Genomic DNA, 27,138 nt, shown 5'->3' with positions numbered 1-27,138 from the left:
TCACCCCTAGACTGAACTAGAAATATTTACGATATATAAACTTACATACTTTACATACACTGTGCTGAGCACTGACGCACATCACACTCGCTCTCAAAAAAGAGTTAATGTCTCAATGGCCACGCACCCTATCCAAGTTCTTAGGCACAAATGTGCATTCATACACATACAAAAAAGCACATGTATTCAAAAATGAGTACCTGTAGTCTTAACTCATTTCTATGAACAGTAAATGAACATGCGCACTGAAAACTCACTCACACACACACATACATACAAAGTCTCGTTCTGATGCACACACAGTAATGTCCCTCATGATTCGCCCTGCCTGCTAGTCCTCACAGGCCTAGAGGCAGCTCCCCATGGGGAGAAGCTAAGGGAAATAAACTAGTGGTGGTCATCGTGTGATGAGCGCAAAAAGCTAACATTTACAAATGTATGCATTTCTATTTCGTCTATCTGGGGATGAAGAGCTGGTGAGAGAAAGGATGTGTTGTGCAATTGCCCTCTCTCTCTCTGTCTCATTCATTCATTCATGCTCTGAAAACAAACATACAGATCAAGTCCCTGTTTGGAGAAGGGACACACACTCTCTAAACATGAGAATACAAAATTACAATTTTAACAAAAAAAAAAAAAAAAAGGACAAAAAAATGGCCTCTTATGTTTCATACATCTTGGTAAGCAACAAAAGAATGAAAAACAAACATTGTGCAGACTGGTATATAACTGACACAAACCAACCATCGCACATCAGTCACTCTCACAGTCACGCGTACACATTCACAAAAATATTCACTTCTATAACTAACCCCATTTGTTTGATTTTTTTTGATGTTTTTGTTATTTCTTTTTTAGGCAAGTGCAAATCTTCAAGTTTTTTTATAATCCATTTTTCAATAGCTTTACTTTTTATATAAACGTAAAAAAAATGCTAAACAAGAGAAATATCAACAGTGTTTGTCTTTCGAGAAAGGATTTGCTCTCTGATAAGGTTTCAACTAAAAGGTCCCCCTGACTTTGAAAACCTAACAGCCCGACCATTCACCCCGCCGACTGTTTCACCGCCTCCCTCTTCCAGTTCTGATGCACGCAGATAATGTGTATGTACACATACCGTATGCTCTCTGATTCCTAACACACGCGCATTCACACACATGAAAAAAAAACTATTCAAATCCCATCTCAATAAAGTGCATTAGTTCAGTATAAGGTGCTTAATCTTTTGAGTGCCAGAGGATACCCATCTTCCTTTTTAACACCACCCCCTCTCCCCTGCTCAAGTGATCAACTGGTGCAGCAGGGAGCCCTTTTTTTTTCTCGCCAGAGGGAAGGAGAGAGTGGGAGGCGCAGATCCAGGCGCCTCCATCCTACACCTCCCCTCACGCTCGCCTCCCTTCCTTATCCCCACCCCCAACCCCACCCCCGGTTCCCCCAGCAGTGCACATTCGTCATCAGGTTTGTCTGATTAAAAGACAGAAGGCCTCAGGTAGCTATTGCTGCTGCGCTGCGTCACATCAGTAATCCTCCACCATCTCCATCTCATTCAGGCTCAGACAGTCGCCCGTGTTGTGGAATGAGTACCCTGCAGGGAGGAAGGGGTGGTGGGGGCAAGAAGGGCAGAGAGAGGAGACGGAGAGAGCAGAGTAAGATCAGAGGAGGACAGCACATGGGGGAGTTAGAGTTAAAGAAGATGCAAGCCAGGAATAATTTGATGTTCTGGAAAAGATTAAAGCTTATTTGTAAATGTAAGAAACTCATTACAACCCATGAATATTACATGATGTCTGTTTATGTGCTGTTGTTTGATATTCAAATGTAGAAAAAGGTAGATAGTGGTCACATCTAAGCCAAGGAGGTGACATTCATAGGTCAAAATGATTCAATGTTTCAACTAGAGATGGATCCGATCCAATCTAATGTCAGTATCCGATATGACATTGTTCACGTATCGGATATCTGAGTGAGGTTACAGATCCATGGACCAATCCATTTAAATCAGAGCTGTCAAAGTTAACGCAATAATAACACGTTAGCCACTAACTTCTTTAACGCACTAACGCAACTTGCGATTGTTAGGTTGTAGCGGGCTTAGTTTTAAAGCTAGAGTGAAGATACTGGCATCATCTGAAACTAGAAAACCTAAGGAATCCATTGGTACCAACCATGCCACACGTCCATGTCCCGAAGGAGGCTAAATAACGCTCCAAACTTGCGCTACATTTTGGTGAGGAAAAACTGTCATGGCCATTTTCAAATGGGTTCTATGGGTTCCCACGAGCCTCCCCTTTACAGACATGCCCACTTTATGATAATCACATGCAGTTTTGGGGCAAGTCATAGTCAAGTCAGCACACTGACACACTGACAGCTGTTGTTGCCTGTTGGGCTGCAGTTTGCCATGTTATGATTTGAGCATATTTGTTATGCTAAATGCAGTACCTGTGAGGGTTTCTGGACAATATCTGTCATTGTTTTGTGTTGTTAATTGATTTTCAATAATAAATATATACATACATTTGCATAAAGCAAACATATTTGTCCACTCCCATGTTGATAAGAGTATTAAATACTTGACAAATCTCCCTTTAAGGTACATTTTGAACAGATTAAAAAATGTGCTATTAACTATGGACAATTATGCGATTAATTGGGATTAAATATTTGAATCTATTGACGGCCCTAAGGTGAAGCCTACTTAACCTACAGTTAAAATGAATTGCTTTGGAATACATTTAAATTTCATGCAAAATTGCAATGCAAATTTTATGCAAAAAGAAATCGGATTGGAACTGGAAAAGTGCATCTCTAGTTTCAACCTGCATTATCTTCATCAGGCAAACACAGCAGGGTTTTATATCAATCAAATCTTAAGAGAGATTGTAAAATCCTGTGCGTGGACAACCTATTTCCCTCTACTGTTTTGTATATAAACAGAATTATAAGGTTGAGACTGCACAGATTACAATATCACATTTGTTTGGCCACCTGTTTACATCCATCCCATCCCTGGGTTTACGCTCCAAACAGCTCATGGGGACATAAATAAACTTCAGACGTAAGCCTACTCACCACCTGGAGTGGGTGCAAACGAGTCAGAAAGCTCTGCGTCTTCTTTTTGTTAGACTCCGTTTGATTCCAGATAACGAATACATTTTCCATTTTGGCTTGTTTTGTGTATTAACTCTGATGTGCAAGTGTGTCGCTGGTGTATTTGTTGACAGGTTGAGTTTTGTATAATCAAAATGCTAATCTGGGGTCAAGCTATTTAAAGATAGCTGTTTATAGATTTTGACCCTTTACAGATAAATGAAGGCGAAAGGAAGAAATATGAAATCGTGGTGAGGTCACGTACCTAAGATGCTGGGGTCAGAGTGCAGCATCATGGGCTGTTTCTTCTTCATCTTTCCCCCCTGGTTGTCATAGAGACCAGCCTTGCCCATGTGGTTGGCTTGAAACATGGACTGCAGGGTGCTTGGATTCATACCTCGCATTGAGTCCTGAGGGAAAGAAAAATAAAGATCATCATTCTCAATGGCACTATCAAGTGTTTTAGTAAAAGCTATGACAATCTTTTCATCAAAATTTTCAATCCAGGATTAAATTCCTTCATGAAGAAATTAATTTCCTTTCTCATCATATCGTTCAGTAAGTACTATTGCTTTAATGTTTTCAAAAAACCTGATTGCACTCATAACAGTGATGATGTTTAGATGGCATGCGCGCATTTTGGGAGTTATTCGAGGTGCTTTGAAGGACCTTGTGTCATGACTGATGTACAAAATGTAGATTTGTGTTTAGACATTTGACGTTGAGGTTTAATATTCAGCAACCAGTTGACGATCATAAAATACATTTTTGGCGGAGCCTTAAAGTCACATCAGATTCACTAGTTGCATTAGGTACTGCTATGTTTAGTTGTAGCAGTAAGGAGACACAAAAAGACAATCACTGTCGTTCTCACTAACAATCTCCATCAGCGTTTGCATGTACAGTACAAAAGCATTATCTGTATTTACCTGCAGAGGGAAGTTCATGTTCAATCCAGCCACTTCCTTTGATAACTGGGATAAATTAAAAGGAGAAGAGGAGGAATTTACAAATTGAAATAACACACTTCAAAGGCTCCTCTTATAGCCATTTGGGGTGTAAAGATTAACCAATAGTCTTAGATACGGCTACATCGATACAGAACTATGGATCCGATTCTAATTTTGGGGGGGAATCAGTCAAAAAACATAAATCGATACAGTCCGAAATATCTCCACTTGAGCAGCTTTTTACGTTATTTATGTGCGCAGTGTCCGAAATTTACTTTTTGACTCACTTCAGAACTTAATCAATATTTAATTTGCATGTTTTCGTTTTGATTTCGATGATAACAATGAAGCTAAGTTCAATTTAAAACTGTTTTATGTGTAAAAAGCAGCATTTGGTCAAGAAACAAGATTTTGCATAGGGCCCCAAAAAGCTAGAACCGACTCTGCTAACTCACATAAAAACATTCACAATTATGCATAATATCTTATTTTCTTCCCACTCTTTTTAATAAACAGTATAATAGGAACCATTTCCCAAATTTGTCACTGAAAATGTACCGTATTGTTACTGCACGTATATGGCTTGTTGTTCTGTTTCTAACACATTTACTAACATGTTCGGGCAGTGAATGAGAGCTGTATCCAACAGGTTATGTTTTTGACATACTCTATGCTGTTCTCATTTTAAAAAAGGACCTTTTGAGCTCAGGCCTACCTGCTGCTGCTGTCTCTGTTGGTTGGCTTTCTGTTTGGCACGTCGCTCCAGAAACTGTTTGGCGAACTCTTTGGCTTCCACTGTGTCCCCTAGGTAGGACCGGATGAAGTCCAGTACTGCATAGGGAGACTCCACCTCCTTCAGGTATGCCACGATTGTGGCAACTTAATAAAAGACGTACAGTTGAAATGATTAGCAATGCTGAAAATATGTTCAATTTACTTTTACGTACATAAATATTAAAATGTGTTGTATTTCAACACGTAGCAATCAGCTATCTATGTTTAGGGTGAATTTCCCTCACCCTTGACATTGCTAAATACATAAAAGCTGAGCAGCCTACCATCCAGAGAGGAGGAGGAGTTGTTGGCAGAGGTGTTGAGAGCGTGCAGCATCTGTTCACACCAGGTAGTGAAGCCGTCTTGAGGCTTCATGCCCTGCAGCAGCTTCAGCAGCTTCTCCTCCTCCTCCGTCCGCTTACGGCGCATCATGTACTGATCACTGCAGAGGACATACAGGGTTCAGTGCTTATTAATTATGTTCATCAACTGTAAGACATACACATGATATAAATGAATATTAAATGCTATCTGCCACAGTAGTATTTATGTACCTTAGTGAAGGGCTGCTGCGGCTGTTCTTCAAACCCATGTTGTTGTTGCTGTTGCCACGCAGGCCGGACTGGTTCTTCACAGCCTCGTCCCACATGCCCATGCTGCCCGAAGAGCTTCCACTACCCTTACCCTCCATGCCTCCAGGCCCGCCCCACATGCCGACACCATCCGCCCACTGTCCTCCCATGGAGGAGCTCCCCATCGACATGCCGGAGTGCTGGAAACGGATAGAGAAATCATTGACGAATGACATGTCATTTTCTATTTGCGTTCTCTACGATGGGCTCTCTAGGATTTTCCAAACATTTCATTTAAATTGCTGAAACTCACGCGGTCTCTCTGCTGCTGGGCTCTCTGCTGCTGCTGCTGCTTCAGGAGCCTCTCTGCCTCCTGCTGCATCTCCAGCAGAGCCAGAGCCGGGGGCTTTCCTGTCTTGGATAGCCCAGAGGAGGGAGCCCCGCTCCAGCCTGAGCCGCTCGCCCCTGGACCCTGCTGCTGGGGGGTCTGCTGCAGCAACTTCATGATCAGTTCCTGCTGCTGACGACACTACGGGAAGACGTGACGGCGGTTATTTATTACTCGCTGAACGGCATTCAAAGCCACTGAACAGCCAGTCTTATTGCATCTCACCTTCAAACTGGATCATATTATAATCAAGTTATATTTAATACGATAACCAATTGTGATCTTTTGTTGTTTGTTATTGTTAAACTCAAAAATTAAAACCAAATTTTACTTAAAATATTTCACAGTTTTAATGACGCAAGTCCGTAACATGAAAGGCTTAACATTTAAATAAAGATATTTAAATTTTCAGTGTAGAAAATCTGAAAAACAGTTTCAATATTTGTCGCCCAGCCTTCTTTCAACTCACCTGCTTGCGTCTGAAGAGCTCCTCTTCGTCCCTCCTCTTCTGCTCCTCCTGTAGCCTCCTCTTCTCCTCCCTCCTCTTACGCTGCTCCTCCTCCTCACGCTTCGCCCTGAGTTCAGCGTCTCGCCTCTCCTGCTGGAGCTGAACGGAAAAAACATCAGGAGTCAAACCGAGTAAAAGGCAGAAACTGAGATTAGCAAAAAAAGTTGTACTCTGGCTTTGCACTTTGCATTGTACGGCTGAAAAGCTGACGACTGAACCCACTTTTTGAAGCTGTTCGAGAGTTGGACCCTGAGTAGAAGGATTCATTGTTATGTCCCAAAGACTGGTTTCACCGCCTACATGGAAATAACATTGGGTTACTTTAGCATCATTAGGTACAGACGTGTTGTGTGCACATGCGCAACCAGTTGCGGTCTAGAACGTACCTGACGGCTGTGAAGCTGAGGTATGCATGTCCCACATGGACCCTGTATCTGGCACTGACATCGACCTGTTCATCGAAGGCATCATACCCTGCTCACTGCACCTGGGACACACAAAGCAAAGTCAAACACTCAAAGTAAAGTCCAAAGTCAAAATCTCCTCTGTAAAAAAAACTAGGACACAAACACAAATTAAGTCCAGACATGTAAGGTGAAACCTCCACCACCTCCCCCTAGAGGCTGACCTGTTAATGAGCTGGAATAGCTGCTGCTGTTGGAGCTGCTGATAAAGAGCTGCTGCTGCCAGCTCCTGTTGCTTTTTTTGCAGGCGGTCCTGGTCCAGGTTTCCCTGAGGAGAAGACGGCGATCACCGGTTAATACAACACATATTCAAACACAAGATACCAAAAACACAGATATCCACATATAAGGTTAAGAAAGAATTGCTTGTGGGGGAATTGTCCATTCTTTGTAACCACAGACTGTGCGCTACAAACTAGTCTGGGTGTCTTCAGCATACAGATATACAGTATGTTACAAATGGACCATGCAGTCAAACATCTGATCACGTTCATAGGTAATCAGGAACATGTGACAATATCTGTAGTGTGACATTACAGTGTTAAATGCAGGTTTGGAACCAGCGCTGTGCTGCTCCACTAATTTGAAGCTTACATGCAACCAGTGACTTTTACTGGAAGCCACTGCATAAAATGGTTTTATGACTGTGATTTGAATGTTGATATGTCTTTTTCACTTCCTACAGGAGGGAATAAAGATGTTAGCTGTAAACACAATTAAAATGACATGTTTTAAAATCAAGTGGAGGCAATTTCAGAAATCTCATGAATTTGAATGAATCATTAGTCTTTTTACCGTAACCTGTCTATCAATCTTCCCTCTCCTCTGCATCCTCCCCTCCCCATCCTCTACGTTGGCTGAGCTCTGACTCACAGTCCGGGTGGGCTGCGGGCGCTGCGTTGGTGGTGGCTGTCTCACCAGCAGGGGCGGCGGGGAGGGCCCCGGGGCGAAGGGCACGCGGCCCCACATCTTGATGACGTCGCCCAGGGGTTGGAAGCCCTCGTCGCAGCCCCGCTTCACCAGCAGAGTCATGGTGAAGTAGCCGGCCTGGAACCACTCGCACATTTCTACTGTGGTGAACGGACCTGGTGGTGGGTAGGATAGAGAGGGAGAGAGATGAGTTTACAATGCAAAGCCTGTGGTTATGTAGCAACATCTATGAATCAATATGCTATGCTTGCATGTATGAGTGTACGAGTAAATATAAACTTGGGCTGTCATCGATTAAAATATTTAATCGCGTTATTATCGCGTTCACTTTGACAGCCCTACTATAAACGCCACGGTGTGCGAGTGTACCCTGGATCTCTCCCTGTGGGTCCTTGTAGAACCACTTCATGGCGGCCTCGTGCGACAGCGGCAGAGCGGCTGCTGTGTTCCTGCTCTCCTGCTGCTGCTGCAGAGCTTGGGTGAAACACTCCTCCTCCAAAGAAGTGTCCTGCAGTGATGCCACCATCTTCTCCGCCTCCTACAGACACAAACACACATGCAGGCTGTCATTACACCACCACATCAATTCATCTGGCAAGTTCATTTTTGTTTAGACATTTAGCTTGGAACTTTTAATTCAGCTTAACCATCAGGTGGATGTGCACAAGTAACGTAGCAATGACTGATATGATCCAAAAGTTTAAAGAACATTGGTACATTTCACAGTTTATTCAACATAATGACTCTAGAATATCCTGCAGCAAAATAATCACTAGTTGATTAGAGTTAAATGTGCATCCTGTTGCAATTATATATTTCTGAGACAGCTGCTTGAAATGAGCCTCCTGTTGTTCCTACCTGCTGCAGGTGCTTCATGCCCTCATCGTCCTCTGCGTCTCCTCCAGGTGGAGGGTGGAGAGGAGCAGCGGAGGAAGGGGGTGGGGGAGGGAGATTGGAAGAGGAGGTGAGGGCGCTGGGGCTCAGCTGGATCTTGGAGCCCCCTACCGGAGCCATGTCTGACACAAAAACAACAAGAAACATTAGTAAAACAATGGGTTCTATTTTTAGTGTTTCTATTTATGGGATGATGACGCTGGACGTGGCGTGGGGTAGAGCCACCTACTGGCTCTGTATCCGATACAGCAGGAACAGCGGGTTCAGTAAACAAGATATTAAATGACTGGGGCTAAACATATTTTGTATCAAACCAAAATATCAACATGGGTGACACACATCCGGCAAGAAGCCAACAGCTCTACAGTTACAGAGCCGGTATAAGACTTTCAACGCTTCAAATCAAAATTTGTAATTCAAGAATGAAGTATGAATCGCCAAATGTTTGGTTAGTGATGGTCTGGAAGTTAACTCTTTACAACAATAAGATATAGTACCGGTTGCTCCAGTGCTTCCAAGAAGGATTTCAAGGATAAGAATACATTTTCAACTTGAGTTTATTGGTGAGTCAATACGAGATGCATATAAGCACCAGTTCCTGCCCAACTTTGATAATGTCAGAATGTTTGCCGCGAGGATAAATCCGCACGGAGTATAAAAGCTTTAAACGCTCCCTCGTCAAGATTCCATGTCAGCTCATGTCCGTGTGGCCGTACTGCGGAAATTATAACTGAAGCTTAACAATGCCGATAATGGGACAAAAGCTCGTTGCTCAATAAAAAGCTGGTCTAAACCTGGATTTGGATCAGGATATGTTATTATTAAATCCGTACTAGATATTCGTAACAAGTTTTACATAATTCCAAAATTCATTTTCCAGCAAACACATGCTACAGAGCATACATACAGTCGTATCACATTTCAAATCATACTTACATATTAACTTTTTGTATTTCCTCCATATCATGCAGTCCTGTTTTACACTTACTATTGTAACTTTTCACAATGTGGAATAAGGCGTACCTTCACTGGACGTGCTGCTGGCCTTGACGGGGTGGCTGTTGTTCAGCTGAGGGTTGTCCAACACTAGGCCAGCGTTGCAGGGCCGAGGCTCCAGGGATGGAGGGGTAAAGTGTAGGAGAGCTGGAGGAGAAGAGGAGGGGGATGCTGGCTTTGTCTCGCCATTACCTACAGCAAAGCCAGCGTCTTTACTCTCTGTGAGGTGAGAGCGGAGGAAAGGAAGCAAGATGCCACAATCATGAGTAATGAATACCTCCTGGGCTTGTGTCATGTTGTTTAGGATGAAAAAGGTTCATACATTGTGGTCTATTTCATTAAGTTTTATTAACATTTCAATTTTGTTTTTAAATCAATAGGTCACTGAACATTTTTGTAACAAGAAGGCCGGCATAGAAAAGCTTATGTATTCTGAAAACGTTCTAAAGTCATCAAATAAAGAGAAGTCTTTCCTCACCCTTGTCTTTATCTCCTTCAGCACAGTTCCTCTCATAGTCAGCATAGCTCTCCTCCTCTTCATCTTCCTCTATCCCCTTAAAGTCAAACTCTTCCTCCAGGATTGTCTCCTTGCCACCCTTCTGACAGAATTTGACCCGGAGAATCAGAGGAAATTAGAGAGTGTAACAAATGGCAATCATGCAATGGACAATCATGAGGGTAGACAATAAAAGAAATATCGTACTAGCTTCAACATGACCCAGTTTTTCAACACTGTTTTCATATAAAGACTTCACTAAAACAAGAATGTGTGCTTCATTCATTGTGAATAATACCAGAGGTTGAAAATAATAGAAAAAACACACCTTCATAGTCATGAAAGCTCCAGAGGAGTCAAACGTGCCCATCTCCCCGTCCTCGTCGTCTGTACACCACTCGGGCAGGCCGTCCCTGTCGTCCTCTAGTCCCTCGCTGCCTGCACGCCGGCGGCCACCACCGTGGCCATCGGAGTCCCGGAAGTCGAAATCAAACTTCCTCCGGCGGCTCTCACCTGGAGCGGTATGATCCCGCCAGCCTGCTGAGCGAGGACCACCATCTGAAAAAGAAATGCACCGCCATCAGTGAGGATACTGTCACAAGTAAGTCACAAATATATCAATAAAACTGAGGTACAGAAACAAGGTTTCATAGGAGAAGCACGTTGCCAGGTTACAGCAGTTGACTGTACAAGCATATGGTTGTCTTTGGATCGGTTATATCTCACCTCTGTGCAGCTTTGTTTCAGCTAAAACATTACTGTGTCTTGTAGAAATCCCTTCACTGCCACTAGATGTCACTATATCTACTGTTTAAGTGAAACCTCCTGCACACACTGTCACAACTGAGCTTTGATGGCATGGAGGAGGAGGAGTAGTATAAATCATTTTCTTCTACTCAGGACTCCACTCTTATCAGCTTTCACTATGTATGTTGTTATATAACCTGTTCTAACTTAAGCGTAAACCATTGTGTGATTACACTGATTTGAACGGTCACATCTGCCTTTTTTTAAATGTACTTGAAGCCGCAGAGTATTACTGAATACATTAAGATCCAAAAAAGGACAGTTTACAGGAGAAAAAAAAGCCTTTAGTCTAAATGTTGTTTAGAGATGTTCAATGCAAAGTTAGACATTTTAATGTGGAAAAGTTAATAAGTAATGCAATTAGTCAATAACTAAACTGGAAAAGTTACTTCCAGTTTAACTGCATTTCAGCAGAATCCACCACGCTTGTTTTGACAGAACAAATACACTGAAATTAGCAGCAAACTGAGTGTGAAATCCCTGAAACCACCAGTTTAATAAACCTATTCTTAACTGCAGCTAAACTAAGCAACTGTCCCTCCATACTAGTGGATGAAGTCATATCAAGTATGTGTGGACTGCCCATCATGCATTTTAAAAAGAAAATAAATGATAGGCCTTTGCATTTTCTTGTGTAAAGCTTTCATTTTCAACACAAACATGCATTTGAGGAAGCACTACAGTAAATAAATAAATGGTTGCATGTATCATACCATCCCTGCGGACTCCAGTAAGTCTCCAGTTGGTGCCCGGCTCCGCCCCCACCAACGCCCCCGCCCCCACTCCAACTCCAACTCCAACTCCCACTCCTGCTCCCGCTCCCAAATCCTCCTCCTCCTGCTCCTCCCGGAGGATGCGCCAGTTATCGCTGTCAGCCCTTGTGTACTCCTTCCTCCCCGGAACCACGGGACCGACGGGCTCTTCAAAGCCAGGACGCCCCACCTCCCGCCGCAGCGGCTTCTCAAATCGACGCTCGCCCCTGAGGAAAGGAGAGGAAATGGAGAGAAATCAGTTGAGTGATAAACAAAGGAAAACAAGCCCAAAACATCCAGTCGTTCTTATCTTAAGAGAAATATGTCCAGACAAAACTTGCATCTCATCACCACAGATAACAATTTATTTAACTGGGCCCATGAAGAAAAAACAGATACTTTAGTTCAGCCTAAGCAGATAAGAGAAGAAGCCTGCAAAAGTGAGATAAATGATCCCACAAGAGCAAAAATCTACACAAATACCAGGGAGGATTATTGACTTTATTACACTGGATGACAGCTTCGCTCAGCAGTGAAGATATATACACCTTCACTATGCCACTGAGCACTTGGCTGGGTTTTTCTTACCGGTCATCCCAGCTCTGGCTGCGGTGTATCTCTCGGACGCTGCGTCCGAAACCCACCTCCGGTTCTTCAATACTTCTTTGGTAGAATCCACCTTCACCACGACCTCGTCCTGATTATATACACACGGAGAAGAAGGTGTTTGTATTTAATATCATCATCTGAATGAGAGACAGTCGGGATTGTTTCACTTGCTGTCTGCAGTCAAATATGCTCTTAAGTCTTTTCTGTTCAATCAGCCTCATTGTGCTGTATCATTAAAAAGTGCTTATCTACAGATGGGGACCATTTGCCTATTGTGTCCATCACTCCCACATTACTCTGTGCCAATAGAAACTCTGATATGTTCGTGAAACACAGCAATAAGTTCATCATTTTTAAGTTGAAGCACTTCCTGAAAGTCAGCTTTAGACTAGCAAGTTTAAATATCTTTATTTATTAGGACTATGCCAGTTTTAAACCTAATTCATCTGAAAGTTTAAAGTTCAATTACTTCCTGAGTAGAGTTGAGTGACAGAGGAAATGATGGACTGCAAATTTTGCACCACTTCCTGTGTCTGCTATGTGGCGCTACAGAACACGAGCTAAACGTGTATTATCATGTGTAGATCACACAATGTAAATTTCAATAAATCGGATGATGTTTGTCACATAACGCTGACTTCCTGTTGCCAGTAAGTTGCACTATGACTGAGTACATTTTTTTTTTCTTCATTTAAATATCCTCAGGTCTAGACTGCTATAAAGTAGGCCAAGCTTAGGGCAGATTTGACCAAGTACAGTCGAGTTACAACAGTTTGTTGTTTAATGGCGAATCATGCAATTTAAATAAAATCACCCTCTGTTTGTAAAGGTACAAATATAATAAAAACTAATAATCACATTTTAACATGATTGATGAAATCAGTATAAAACAGGTCTGAAGTATTTAGTTTGATAAGTTTTAGACCTTTAAAAGTTTGGCCTTTAAAAGTACATATAGTAATTATCTCCTTGAAGCTGCAGACAGCCGCACACACCAGCACGTGCACATAAATTAATGAAACCCAAACGGCATCGTGCTTCCAGGTTGTTTTCCTTGACTGTCCTGAACCGGACGACTAGTGTTTACATTGGCCGTTCATATGCACAGAGTGCTGTGTGAGTCACAAGGTGAGTTCATAAGCCCGGTGCTTTTAGACAGGTGTGGCTGGACAAAAGGAGGACTATTTAGACAGGCCAAGAGGAAGTGTGCTGCATCAAGATGGTGGAAGAAAAGGGGGAAATAAACACTTCAGTGGTTGGCTTGAATAAACGGTTTTACTTTCCCTGGATAACAGCCATTGTAGCATTAGCCAAGGGTTTTGGGCAGCATTTCTGTTGCTGTTGGACTCGTGTTAGTTTTAGCACAAGTGCTTGTGGATTTATCATGAGTGCACTCAGGCTGAATCAATGCTGGTCTTTATTTGTTTCTCTTCTAATGGGTGTCTGGGTGTTTTTACCTCGACCGCCTCGTGTGGCCCCTCGTCCTCGGACCACTCCAGCTGGGGCGGCCCCGCCCACCCCTTTTCCCATGAGCCTCAGCACCGCCACACTGTTCACAGACATGGAGAAGTTCCTCTGCAGGGAGAGAGAGAATGGAAAGGGAGGAATGTGAGGAATGTGAGCCCACAGCCACATTTGTCAACCAACAGAACGGCTCGCTTTGAAACAGAGGTGGCGATGAGACATCATATGACGAGCTGAAACGGTTTGCAGGTATTAGTGTATTTGTGGATGCGTGTTTGTGACAGACCTGCTCCTCCTCAGTGAGAGGCACCAGTGCCAGTGGCTGCATGGGCTCATCTTGCAGAATAGCAGCAAACTCCTTATCCTGCATGTCCTCTGGGACCTAAAACAACAACAATAGGCATTTAGGATGACATAACTATCGTTGGACACTTTTTTCCATGCCTTATGAAAAACAACGGACTGACAAAACAGGTTTTTATTCTTGAGTAAAGGGAAGTCAATGGAGGTTTAAAAACAATACACATACTGGTGTTTAGACTTCCTCAACATTGCTAAACATTAAAGGTGATTCTTCTTATTCTGTGACACATACAGTCCTGAGAGAAACTTTGCCGAGTTTTCCCACTAACCTTGTTGTCTTTGATATAAAGTGCTAACATCTCCTCTCGGCCGTAGCGGTACTCGGCCAGCTTGTACTTTGGCATGGCGGGGGAAGGAGGGGGGGACGTCACGCTCCCCCCACTGGACAGTGCACGGAGCCTGAATGAGGAAGAGTACAGGAATCATTAAGAATAATGGATTTCTAACATCATTACTTCTTGTATGAATCTCAAACAGAACATCAGGACATATTAGTAACTACCGTTTACATGCACACTTATATTCCACTATTAAGGTCTTTTTCAGAATATGTTGTGCATGTAAACGTAGTCAGTGTTGCATTTGAAAGGCAGGATTTGGTTGGAATGTTTGTTGCAACTTAAAAAACGTAAATATGTAAACATTTTTACCAGTATCAAATAAACCGTTAACCAAAGCTACTGGTCAGGTGTCAGTGTTTCAACAGGAAATCACTGACTGAACCTTTAAAGCCACATGTTTCCAGCATTTTTTCAATCTACTGACTCGGGCTGACATTCAAAGTAGCTTGTAATACAACTTGGTGTGAATTCCCCTTTTGGCACAGAATATTACGAAATAGCAGCTATTGTGTAAACATGAGAGAATTTCTTTTTAATCTGAACTGAAGGAAAAATATCTAAATAGCATCCATCTTGCAGCAGGGAAAAAATAATTTACTAAATGCTCTGCGACAAGTCAACCATCCTCCTACGCAGGTCCCCCTGAATACACTTGGCTCGGCGCAGACGATATATTAGCTTTCCAATCTCAGGATTTCATTTTAAAAAGCTATTACTAGCAGGCCAGATTCCAAGGCCTGCTGTTTAACAATGGCCCCATTCACATGCCTCTACAAAACATATCATTGACTCGCAGCCCCACATCAAAACCACATGGAGCTCTCAGAGGTGTGGAGGTGGGTGCGGGGTGGAAGAAGTGAAGGAAAGCATCATAAAAGACCAGTTGGTGGCATGTGGCATATCAAAGCGGATAAAAATAAGTGGTGCAGCGACTAATATGAATAATAAGAGGAGAGCTGAGGAAACCTGCCAGTGGGTGAGATACAAAGGAATATGTCTGCATGTTTGTATCCACTTCATTTGTATATTCTCCTTCCCTCCCGAATAGGACAAAGAATGAAATCTATAAGATCTTCCACACTTATATTTACACTTTCATAATCCTTTGTGAGAGTCTTATAGAGCAGAGGCCGGCCTAATAACTGTTACATAAATCTAAATGCGAGGCACAATGTTTTGACTTTGAATTCTACCACAATGACTAACATGCTCGCCGGCTCTGCTGCCAACAAAACCTCAAATGGTTGAAATCATTTTGCAGCGCTAACAGGCATTAAAAGACTTGTAAACATGCCGGCCTGACAGCTGTATGCGGTGAGCACATGAACTGGCCACTATATAGCGACATTAAAAGGGTGCAACTGGAAGGATAACGGTGGGCTAGAAGGGCCACTGAGAGGAAAGCAGCTGCAGATGTGTAAAGAGTGAAATATTCTGCGAGGCTGGCACTGCACCAAGAATGCACACAGCAGTCACAGGCTGTTAGAGATGGAGTGCTACCAAACTGGAGACTACGCCCCCCCCCACCCACATTAATCGCATTCACTGGGGAGGAGGAGGAGGAGGAGAGGCAGACAGAGATGGACAGGACACCGCTGTGACAATACCTACATTTTGACTTAAGGTAAAAACTGCTTTTCCAAAGTTAAAGATTACAAGAGAAAACCGTCTTTGAAAGCTACAACTGAAAACATTAAATTACATATACCAACCCACATAACTTATTATTATTGCTGCTATGTGGATAGTTATAGTGATTTACTAGATAGATAAATATCTTATTTATCCCCGGGAGGAATTTGCATGTACACATTTCTTACCAAGGACAGTGATGTTGTCTCTTAATCAGAGCAAAACATGCAACCAAGGATTATTTTCATCATTAATTCATCTGCCCATTATTACGTTAGTTTAATGATGATGTTGGTTTTTATAAAATACCAGAAAAAAAAGTGAAAAATCACATTTTTGCAGAGCCCAAAGTGAAGTCTTTAAAACAGTTTGTTTAGCCCAAACTCAAAAATGATTTTGTTCATAAGAAAAGCAAGCAAATCGTTGCATTTGCAAAGCTGGACCCAGCAAATATTTGGCATTTTTGCATGACAAATTATTCAATAAATCGGTCATCAAAATAGTTGCTAAGTTGAGTGTGTGTTTCCACATCAGCCGTTGCTCTTTCAATATGAATAGGTGCAAACTGTCCTCAGGATGCTTTTACAGCAGTTCCACTCATTGACTGCCACTCATTCCAAATCTGTCTCACACCAATAACTGAATATTCTGCTGGTCTTGGATGCTACTATCTGAAGACTAAACAATTCAGATATCAACAATTTTGACCACAATCTAGCACACTGACCACACTCAGTCCAGCCATATGCTAGGTTTCGACTAGGTCTTGTTCCATGAAATCTAGTATGGACAATCCTTGTCCCCAGAGGATGATTCCTAATTGATGGTCCTTGAAAAGGCACCTCGAAAAATGAAGGCCAGATTTCCATCAAATATGCAGTGGATTGCAGTTTTTAAATCAGCCTCCTGTCCTTTCCTCAGGCCAAAATGTCAGTTTTACACACAAAATCATTTTTGCCGATAAATTTAATGGACACATTCAAGAAGGCAAATTTACCATCTTGACATAATAACACAATGTGTAGATTTAAGATTCCTTTAAAACAACATGGAAGACAATTTGAACATGTACAGTTCCATGACTGAGTAAAATATCTGCTGATGAACACCAGGCAATAAGGTCAAAAGCTCCAGAACAAGCAAATAATGCCTAGTTCACACTACGCAGCTTTTTTTTTTAGCCCTGAAAAAAAAGAGTGCGGAAACAGACTATTTTGAGAACATGTGCCAACAACAACATGAGCAGTGTGTTTCGTGTAAGTTATCATGTCATTTATTGTGTATTTCTCGCGTGTGTTTTCGTGACAAAACGTAGTTTGGAGACCTCATCGGGTGTAGTGTCTAAAAGGGAACCCCCAAGTTAAGGAAACTATCGTGAGATGTTTAAGGTTAGGCATGATCTCAAATAGTTAAGGTTAGGATAGGCCGTTCCGGCAGCGAGTCTCACGAAAGTTGATTTCACAATTTGTGGACACAACCCTCATTGGAGATTCCTCTTAGTGAAAGATCTTGTAGTGTGTGACCCCCTGTCTCCAGTCAATCACGCAGTGTGAACACCACAACGACTTCAAGACACATTACAAGACAGCGAGCTGTGTAGTGTGAACAGTACAGCGCTCTGATGACTTTGAAAGTCTTGTAGTGTGAACTTGGCTTAAAGCACACATTGATCAAAACACACATGAAACTTCATTATTCACCAATCTATCTAATCATGAGAGCAATCACATGTACTTCCTTCAGGAGCTACTTCTCCATGTATTCAGTACTACTTTAAAAAAGCTGAAATAATGGAAAGAAACAAGATCAGTTACCATTCTGGGCCGAAGTTAAGAGTCTCAGCAGTCATATTCCTCACGTCCGCACAGAACTGAGTATCTGAGGAGGGAAAACAATGTTTTATTTTCTGCAGAAATATATGCAACAACAACAAAAAAAAAGGAGTAAATGTGCCACAAACGGCCTTACCCTGTCCAGATGATCGGAGCAGGCTGGACTGGGCTGGACCAGGCTAGAGCTGGCTGGCTTTAGTTAGGCTTAGGTGACTAGAAGGCTGAGTGGTGCTTAAGCTGTGGTCACAGAGCTCCCCAAACACACAGACACAAAGAGAATAGCTGCCAGTTTCAGGTGCTTGAGGAATACCAGGTTATCAGGTCCTAACTAGATAAGGAAGGGGGTTCGACGATAGTTTGGAGAATGGAAGCTCCTGCTACTCACAGCCGAAAAGGGTTGATAAACATAAAAAAAGAAACAAAAAGAACCTTGGAAATTAACGATGGAACAAAATAAAACACTCTTGCTAGTAATAATGTTTTCTTTTACAGCAGTTATACCTCACATTAAAGTTAAAAATATGAATCGATTCATCAAAAAGGTAACGCAGGAACGAAACAACAGCCAAAACACTGAAACAGGCTGCTGGAACAGCTGCCAAGAGCAGACGCGACTCGCACTCCTCTTTTCTTTTCTCTCTCTCCTCTCCTCCGTGCCTTTTTCTCTCGCTCCAACTGAAATGTGGATTGACGGAGACCCTCCAGGTAACTCCTTTATTTCCTGTCCTCCTCCCTTTGCACCACTGAAAATTAAGCAGAGTTTGAGAGAGGGGATCAGAGAAATCAAACAATTACAAGACAGATGGAAAAATTAACGTTAGAAGTGTACACTCAATAAATTAGCTGTTGGTGAGATGCATTTTCACAGCTTGACAGTCCGCCTACATTGTGATAGGAAAGGAAGTGTAATTTGATTTTCCGTTGCGTTGCCTCGACACACTATTTTCACAGCATGCCTTGGACTCTCTGAAAGGTACCGGCCCAATTTGATCAATCCGTGACGGCACACTGAGCTGGCAGAAAAACAATGTGGTATTCCTACACGGAATAAATGAAACTAGCAAACTATTTCTAGTGTGGTTCTCAATCAGGCCCCATGGTTCTGCTGCTCACAGGAGATTTTCCATCCAGACATCTAGGGAGTTTATTTCAGTGATGTTGTGAACCAGCTGCTTCTAAAACCATGCAGCTGTTTGGGGATAGTTCTTGAAAATGTCATGGCAACTACACAAATATCCAGTCAACCAAATTTCAAAAGTTAATGCTCATCTATATGGTCAGAGTTCCTCGATTCAGGTATCGATAGATTGTTTTCTATATTGCCCATCGCCATCATAGCCATTAGAACACAGTCAAAGCTTATTAAGAGCTGTAGTTTTTAAATGCTGACAAAATAATTAGTTTTGTTAGAATTAGGGCTATCAAAGCCAACACAGTAATAACGCGTTAACGCACTAATTTCTTTAACGTGTTAACGCAACTTGTGATTTTTAGGTTGTAGCAGGTTTTAAAGCTAGTGTGAAGATACTGATATCATATGAAGCTAGAAAACCATGTCATACTAGCTTATTGGGAAGGAGGCTAAATAATGCTCCAAAGGGGTCCCTTGACCTCTGACCTCAAGATATGTGAATGAAAATGGGTTCTATGGGTACCCACGAGTCTCCCCTTTACAGACATGCCCACTTTATGATAATCACATGCAGTTTGGGCCAAGTCACAGTCAAGTCAGCACACTGACAGCTGTTGTTGCCTGTTGGGCTGCAGTTTGCAATGTTATGATCTGTGCATATTTATGCTAAATGCAGTACCTGTGAGGGTTTCTGGACAATATTTGTCATTGTTCTGTGTTGATAAGTGATTTCTAATGATAAATATATACATACATTTGCATAAAAAAAGCATATTTGCTCACTCCCATGTTGATAAGAGTATTAAATACTTGACAAATCTCCTTTTAAGGTACATTTTGAACAGAAAAATAACGATGGACAATCATGTGATTAAATATTTTTAATCGATTGACAGCCCTAGCTCAAATGACAAAGTCCAAAATTTGTATGTACAGTATATTTGAAAATATGGACAGAAATTGCCAGGAATGGGTTTCAGTTTTTCAGAGGAACTATTGAAAGAAACTACGAAAGCCTGGAGGAACAAAGGCTAGTTAAGCGAGGGGGCAAGACTTCTGTGCATCGCAAGTACTACTTTAGTAACCTTGGTGGCACTAGGTTAAATGGCACAATGTGAATTTAAATTGATACACATAATACATGCCATTTTAACTTAAAGAAATCTATAGCTAGTTAAATTTTTCCAGATATCTCTATCTTTAAGGATTAGTTAACTTTCCAACCTACAAGTCAGTGTCACCTCCCTGCAGCTGCATGGTACAAGCCCCGAGCACGTCCATGCTGGCTGAGAAACGTTTTAGATTTTAGTTGTCTGCATTTAAATTATGTAAAAATACGCCGTTTTTATGAACTCAATGTTTGAAATGTGTGTTAGAAACTAACTAAAACTTGCCAAGCACAATGAAAGAGGCATTCAACTCTTGTGTCCGATAAATGATTACATTTATTGGACTAACAGCAAATACGTAATTCTGAATGACTCACGTGTTACACAATTGAGCATGCTTAAAAATAGCGTCCAATGTCGACACTGTCAAAATGGCAGAAAATATTGAGACATTATTTTCCATATCGTAGTGCTCTTATGAAGCAAATCAAGTTATTGTGACGTAGTAATTGTAATACTACTTTTAGCATTGCTCACACATCCATCGCTTACTTGGCGATGTTGTTAGAAGTGGAAAAACAAGCTTTCGATGCAAGTGTGGCACTCGTTGGCATCATGTAACAGTATATCAGCCTTTTTGAAGGTTCATAATTTACATCAAATTATTTAAAAAAACAATATAAATCAACTTTTTTTTTTATTATGAAAATAAGTGTGAATGACGCTGGCAGTTTTTTGTGCTGTTCTCTGCTACTGTTGGACTTCTGCAACTTATTATGCCTCATTGCAGTTGTTTAACTATGTAATTACAGGAAATCCAGTAGAACATGATTACAGTAGAGTACTTTTAACGGTCTACCTTCTACATAGCTCGACAGACATTAACTAACATAACTAACAATACTGAAATGTACACGTTTAAGACAATACACAGCTGCTGACAAGGTTCAACTTACACTCAACTGCAGTGTGGGTATAAATTGTTAAATTTAATTTGGGGTTCATCTGCTGGAGATAAAGTTGGGCCTGTGTGTGTATGCGTTTAAACTGAATATATGTTAACCTCTATAAAACCAAATAAATAATCATCATGGTGGTAAATTGGGGGAAAAAAAGCCTCCTGATGAAAATGTTATTGTACTATTTTCATCAGACCTCTGGTTACCACAACTGTTACTGGTAATCATACTTACGGTAATGTTTGGTAATTTAGTGAGCAATGTGACTTATAACCAGGGTCTGAAATTAAGTTTTTTCCTCACGTGCCACTCTGGCAGGTCACTGAACATTTCTACTAGCCACACATTTTTTTTGTCTGCCACTTCTGAAATCTATGTAGAACGCTTTAGAATTGTAAACACTAGGACTGTGTATTAGCAATAATCTGGCGATACGATACGTATCATGATACAAGGGTTACGATTCAATATGTCGCGACATATTGCGGTACTGTAAACAAGGCAATATATAGATTTTTTTTTAAATCTAATTTAGGAAAATGGTCATAGTATAAAAAACACTAAACTAAACTTTTCTATGCTTTCAGAATAGTAGGATCTGCATTTGCATTTTTCTTTGCAAATAAAATAAAGTATTGACTGAGTTAATCTTTGCTTGCAAACTATTAATTAGAAATCAATACAGCGTTTTTGAGAATCGATACAGTATCACAAAACATAATATTGCAATACTTCATATTTTTAATATTTTCTTACACCCCTAGTAAACACTGAGTCAGCGATAACAGACAGTAGTAATATGGATCATGTAACCTTAATCACTGACTATTTTTAATGTAGAAATTGCATATGAAAAATAATACTTTAATATAAGAAAACTGATCTGCCATTGTGGCAGGTGACTGAAATTTTTACCTGCCACAGCCAACATTTACCGTGTATTTGGCAGGTGGCCGGTGCTAATTTCATTCCCTAGTTATAAAAACAGTATGCGGTGCAGTAACGGTGCCGTCGTACTCTTCTTCCCAAAGGAGGAAATACTTCCAATTTAGCAAAGCACCTCAAAAGACAGCCATCCAGACAATGTTGTTTGTTTTAAATACTTGAAGGCTACATGCCACTGTTTTGTTTTGCAATATTAATAGACGTTTCTTTTTATTTATTACTTAAAGGCTACATGCCTCTATTTTTTGTAATGTTCAAATGTTTTAATAAAAGGAGTGCGTGTTGAATTACATGGGATTTATTGTTTTTTTTTTACCGTGGTATCAAATTGGTATCGAGAATCATGTAAATTCACTGGTATTGGTATCGACTATTAGATTTCTGGTACCCTGACATCCCTACTTAGAACACATACTTTTTGCAATTATTTGTCAGTTTAAAAGGCAGCAAAACAAGAAAACATATAACATTAAGATTAATTTTTGGAACTTGATGATTTGAAAATCATACAAATTACAGATCAGCCAAGATCATAATTTCAATAACAGAAGAAAAATGTACAGAGAACTGCAACAATAAAGAATATATAACTTTAACCTAAACATTTGTAGACTGCTTATGGTTATTATGGCTTCAAAGTATTTCACAACTTCACAACTCCAACCGGACTACAGGCCACAACAGGCAAAGACTTGACATCTTTAGTGTCAACTTTGTACTGAGAAAACTGAAGCAAGGAATAACGTTGCTTTTCAGGACATGAAATTTCATATGTTATGCACTTCTTCAACATGTGACGGGATAACGATTTCAAGGCTACATGCCTCTGTTTTTTGTAATGTTTTAATAAAGGAGTGCGTGTTGAATTACATGGGATTTACTGTGTTTTTTACCATGGTATCGAATTGGTATCGAGAATCGTATAAATGCACTGGTATTGGTATCGACTACTAGATTTCTGGTACCGTGACATCCCTACTTATAACCAGGGTCTGAAATTAACCTTTTTCCTCACCTGCCACTGTGGCAGGTCACTGAACATTTCTACCGGCCACTAATGTTTCTTGTCTGCCACCTCTGAAATCTAGGTAGAACGCTTTAAAATTGTAAACACTGAGTCAGTGGTACCAGACCGTAGAATTATGGAATATATCATGTAACCTTAATACATGACTATATTTCATTTAAGCTTTAGAATTGCTTTTTAAAAATAATATTTCTTAATATAAGGAAAACCTATCTGCCATGGTGGCAGGTGACCTGAAATGTTTACCTACCATAGCCAACATTGACCCTGTATGTGGCAGGTGGCAGGTGCTAATTTCAGTCCCTGCTTATAACACATACTTTTTGCAATTATTTGTCAGTTTAAAAAGGCAGCAAAACAAGAAAACATATAACATTAAGATTAATTTTCGGAACTAGATGATTTGAAAATCATACAGATTACATATCACAATATCAATAACAAAAGAAAATGGTCTGTGTTTTATTTATTTGTTGTTTGTTTTCCTTTAAGTACTCATGTTCTTTGTATTTTCTGTTTTTTGTTGATATATATCAGAAATGAGGCACGATGCACATGCTTCCTAATAAAAATATTTGAAACAATAACAGAAGAAAATGTACAAAGAGCTGAAACAATTAAGAATATATAACTTTAACCTAAACATCTGTAGACAGCTTATGGTTATTATGGCTTCAAAGTATTTCACAACTTCACAACTCTTCAGGCCACAACAGGCAAAGACTTGACATCTTTAATGTCAACTTTGTACTGAGAAAACTAAAGCAAGAAACAACGTTGCTTTTCGGATCATGTAACCTTAATCACTGACTATTTTTTTGCTTTTTAAAAATAATATTTTAATATAAGGAAAACCTATCTGCCATGGTGTCAGGTGACCTGCATTTTTTACCTGCCACAGCCAACATTGACCCTGTATGTGGCAGGTGCTAATTTCATTCCCTGGTTATAACACATACTTTTTGCAATTATTTGTCAGTTTAAAAGGCAGCAAAACAAGAAAACATATAGCATTAATTTATAGAACTTGATGATATGAAAATCATACAAATTAAAGATCATAATTTCAATAATAAAAGAAAAAGGTCTGTGTTTTATTTATTTATTTTATTTGTTGTTGTTTGTTTTTTTCCTTTAAGTACTCATGTTCTTTGTATTTTCTGTTTTTTGTTGATATATATCAGAAATTAGGCATGATACACATTACACAATAGTCTGTTTCACTGACATGCTTCCTAATAAAAATATTTGAAACAATAACCTTTAACCTAAACATCTGTAAACAGCTTATGGTTATTAAGGCTTCAAAGTATTTCACAACTTCACAACTCTTCAGGCCACACAACAGGCAAAGACTTGACATCTTTAGTGTCAACTTTGCACTGAGAAAACTGAAGCAAGGAATACATAAATAAATGCATTTCATATGTTGTGCACTTCTTCAACATGTGGCGGGATAAAACAATTTCAAGCGGCCAGAATACAAACTGAAAAAGCTCTGCTAAACCTCACAATCAATGCATACCAGAATATAACTTTAACAAACTGAACAACACTTAATTATTTAGGTGTAAAAGATGACTAACATATTGACAAAACAGCTTGAGCTGACTAAAACTAGTGGTTGCTAAGCTACATTAGCAACCACATAGCTCCGTCTTTCAAGCTAAACAACACCAACACTTGTGGTGGTAAAAGCAGATATAAAACAATATTTGCAACCTTTAATATCATATTAATCATGCATAACATTGATAAGTTAGCTAGCTTTCTATTTAACTTAATTAAAACAGGTATGCGTTGGTTGTAAAGGCCTTTAGCTGGCTTGTAAGGTGATATGATGGCGGAGCGGAGTGTTGGGATCAAACTACCCGGGCCTTCTGCTACAATTTGCGGGTACAAACACCTCCAGCACTCCGCTGTCGGTGTTGTGTTAATTTAGAGGCTTTGCTAATGTAATGTAAACAAAAACACAATCACAAACAACATGGTTTTAATCGGATAAATGCAAGCCTAGAGGTGAATTAGCGTGTTAGCTTAGCAAAGAGGAACCTTACCTAGACTGGTTAGTCCTGCACGCCGTGTCTACAGCCACTATCTCTCCTTTGCATTGGTTTCTCCTTTTTAAAACACTGTTTTATATTCGACAGAATTTCAGAATTTCTGTGTTTTATTTGTTATTTCCCCCTCTCTTCTCTCTGCTGCTGCTTGCTGCTGCTGCGTATCAGTATGTGTGTGTGTCTGCTGGCTCTCCTTTAGTCGCTGCTTTGCTCTTCTTCTTCTTGTTGTTTGTGTTTCGGGGAAACATGGCCGACCGTGTGAGACCACGTGACTGGACTTTAGTGATGTGGAGGTAAGAGAACGAGTTGGTTCTTTGAGCTGTTTTTTTTTTTTTTTTTTTTAAAGTGAACCGATAAGAGCCACTTTTTTTCTTTTTCTTTTTTTCTTTAAAGGGACTGTTTGTAACTTTTTGCAGGTATAAATCTACCGGGTTGGTTTCCTACTGATGGCAAGCTGAAGCTTCATGAAGCATTTCCAGCAAATTGGTTCGGAAAAGGGTTCATTTCTCGAGGCTTCATGTGCACACGAAACCACCTGTCGGCCAAAGAGTGTAAAACTGGCAGATATGATCTTAACCATGTGATCTGTGATATACTGTATGTTGTGCCAGTAAAGGCTGTTGGGAATGACTATAAACAATGAAAAAAAATATATTACCATGTAATCCATTTATATCTATATAATATATAATATGTCTATTTTCTAGTAAGTATATTTTGAGTATACAACATACATGTATAATAAAGTGTAATTGTTCATCTTATGTGTGTAAACCAATCCTTTGGTCAATAATTGTATAGTAGTGAAGTGTAATATAACATAATAATGGCAGGAGGGGTAATATTAGTGTTCTGTGTCGCTTCTGGAAAGTGACATTGGTTCACCATAACTGTAGTAGTGCGAGAACCACTGATAGTTCATACGACATGGAGGAGGGGAAACATCATTCTCACGAGAACTTTGATATTTCCCCACGCTTTGGGGGTGGCAAAATATGGTTCCTGTGAAGATATTCACACGGTCTAGGGGTACAGAGCAGGAGGAAGAAGAGGAGAGAAAGAGAGAGGAGTGCAGTGCGCGAATAGCAGTCAAGATGAGTGACAGTCGAAAACGAAGCAGCATGTAAAATTATGGTATTCTGGAAATTATAAGGTTTAGTATAATTATATTAAATAATTCAAGTGATAGGTCAAAACAGTTAAAGCTAAATTTGGCTGAATTATAAAAGGCAAAAGTTGTAAATCGAAAGAGCCGTTTGGGAGCTGAAAGAGCCGGCTCTTCTTGGTGAGCTGAGCCAAATGATCTGGCTCACTAAAAAGAGCCGAAATTCCCACCACTACTGGACATTGACAAGCAGCTAACCAATGTTGGAGCAGGACAAACACACCCCTATTTAACAGCCTGGATCAAGATGTGTACTGCACTTTTAGCCATCATTCTTTTACTTCTATCTATCTACCTATTTATATTTATTGTACTTTATTTTATCTAATTCTTTTTAATCTTGCCTTAATTTGATTTGCACCCTGACATCCAGCCACCCCTCTCAAGTGCACACACTGTACACAGTCACATGATATTGATCTTGCCTAGTTATGTTGGCTTTTTAAAAAAGTTTTCTTTCTTTGTTTGTTTATTTGTTTGTTTATTTATTTATTTTTTCTTTCTTTAATTTATTTTTCTCTCCATTTTGTTTTATCGATACTTCATTTTATTTTATTTTGTTATGAGGAAAAGGAAGAAAAGAAAAGAAAAGAAGAAAAAAACTCCTCAACTGGCTGGTTTTCTTTCTTTCTTTCTTTCTTTATTTGTTTGTTTATTTATTTTTCTTTATTTAATTTTTTTCTTTCTTTAATTTATGTCTCTCTCCATTTTGTTTTATCTATATTTCATTTTATTTTATTTTGTTATGAGGTAAAGGAGGGGAAAAAAAGAAAAAAGGAAAAATAAAATTATATATATTTGAAAAAAACAATAAAATAAAATAAAAATAAATAAATAAATATATATATATATATATATATATGAAAAAAGAAAAAAACA

General features: G+C 40.1%; 1 protein-coding gene and 1 long non-coding RNA gene across 9 annotated transcripts; one reads left to right on the top strand and one right to left on the bottom strand.

Annotated features, from left to right (window-relative positions):
- Positions 1 to 416: 416 nt before the first annotated feature.
- Positions 417 to 25,312, bottom strand: gigyf1a (GRB10 interacting GYF protein 1a). 8 transcript variants are annotated; one of them, XM_037759236.1, is made up of 26 exons: positions 25,092 to 25,312; positions 18,364 to 18,605; positions 17,999 to 18,239; positions 17,845 to 17,908; positions 14,327 to 14,456; positions 13,981 to 14,076; positions 13,688 to 13,805; positions 12,210 to 12,318; positions 11,583 to 11,848; positions 10,391 to 10,620; positions 10,045 to 10,165; positions 9,594 to 9,785; positions 8,535 to 8,692; positions 8,046 to 8,214; positions 7,542 to 7,831; positions 6,911 to 7,014; positions 6,669 to 6,769; positions 6,505 to 6,578; positions 6,244 to 6,381; positions 5,700 to 5,915; positions 5,369 to 5,586; positions 5,099 to 5,259; positions 4,756 to 4,919; positions 4,020 to 4,064; positions 3,356 to 3,500; positions 1,448 to 1,585 (listed from the first exon to the last, which is right to left on the bottom strand). In XM_037759236.1, exons 4-26 carry the CDS (start codon positions 17,877 to 17,879, stop codon positions 1,518 to 1,520), a joined length of 3,348 nt encoding a protein of 1,115 aa, XP_037615164.1. In that variant the 5' UTR covers positions 17,880 to 17,908; positions 17,999 to 18,239; positions 18,364 to 18,605; positions 25,092 to 25,312; the 3' UTR covers positions 1,448 to 1,517. The 8 variants fall into 8 exon arrangements, with proteins under 8 accessions (XP_037615165.1, XP_037615172.1, XP_037615164.1 ...); XM_037759237.1 differs by having other exon boundaries at positions 417 to 1,585; positions 17,999 to 18,605; XM_037759244.1 differs by having other exon boundaries at positions 417 to 1,585; positions 5,099 to 5,256; positions 7,620 to 7,831; positions 17,999 to 18,605.
- LOC119481930 lies at positions 14,280 to 26,766 on the top strand. Its single transcript, XR_005205320.1, has 3 exons — positions 14,280 to 14,290; positions 15,253 to 15,254; positions 26,278 to 26,766. It is a non-coding gene; the product is annotated as an uncharacterized LOC119481930 (long non-coding RNA).
- The last annotated feature ends 372 nt before the right edge of the window (positions 26,767 to 27,138 follow it).

This window comes from Sebastes umbrosus, chromosome 22 (assembly GCF_015220745.1).
Source record: "Sebastes umbrosus isolate fSebUmb1 chromosome 22, fSebUmb1.pri, whole genome shotgun sequence".
In the NCBI taxonomy this organism is placed as follows: Eukaryota; Metazoa; Chordata; class Actinopteri; order Perciformes; family Sebastidae; genus Sebastes; species Sebastes umbrosus.
Note: the sequence above shows the minus strand (reverse complement) of the source record. Positions and strands in the feature narration are given on the sequence as shown.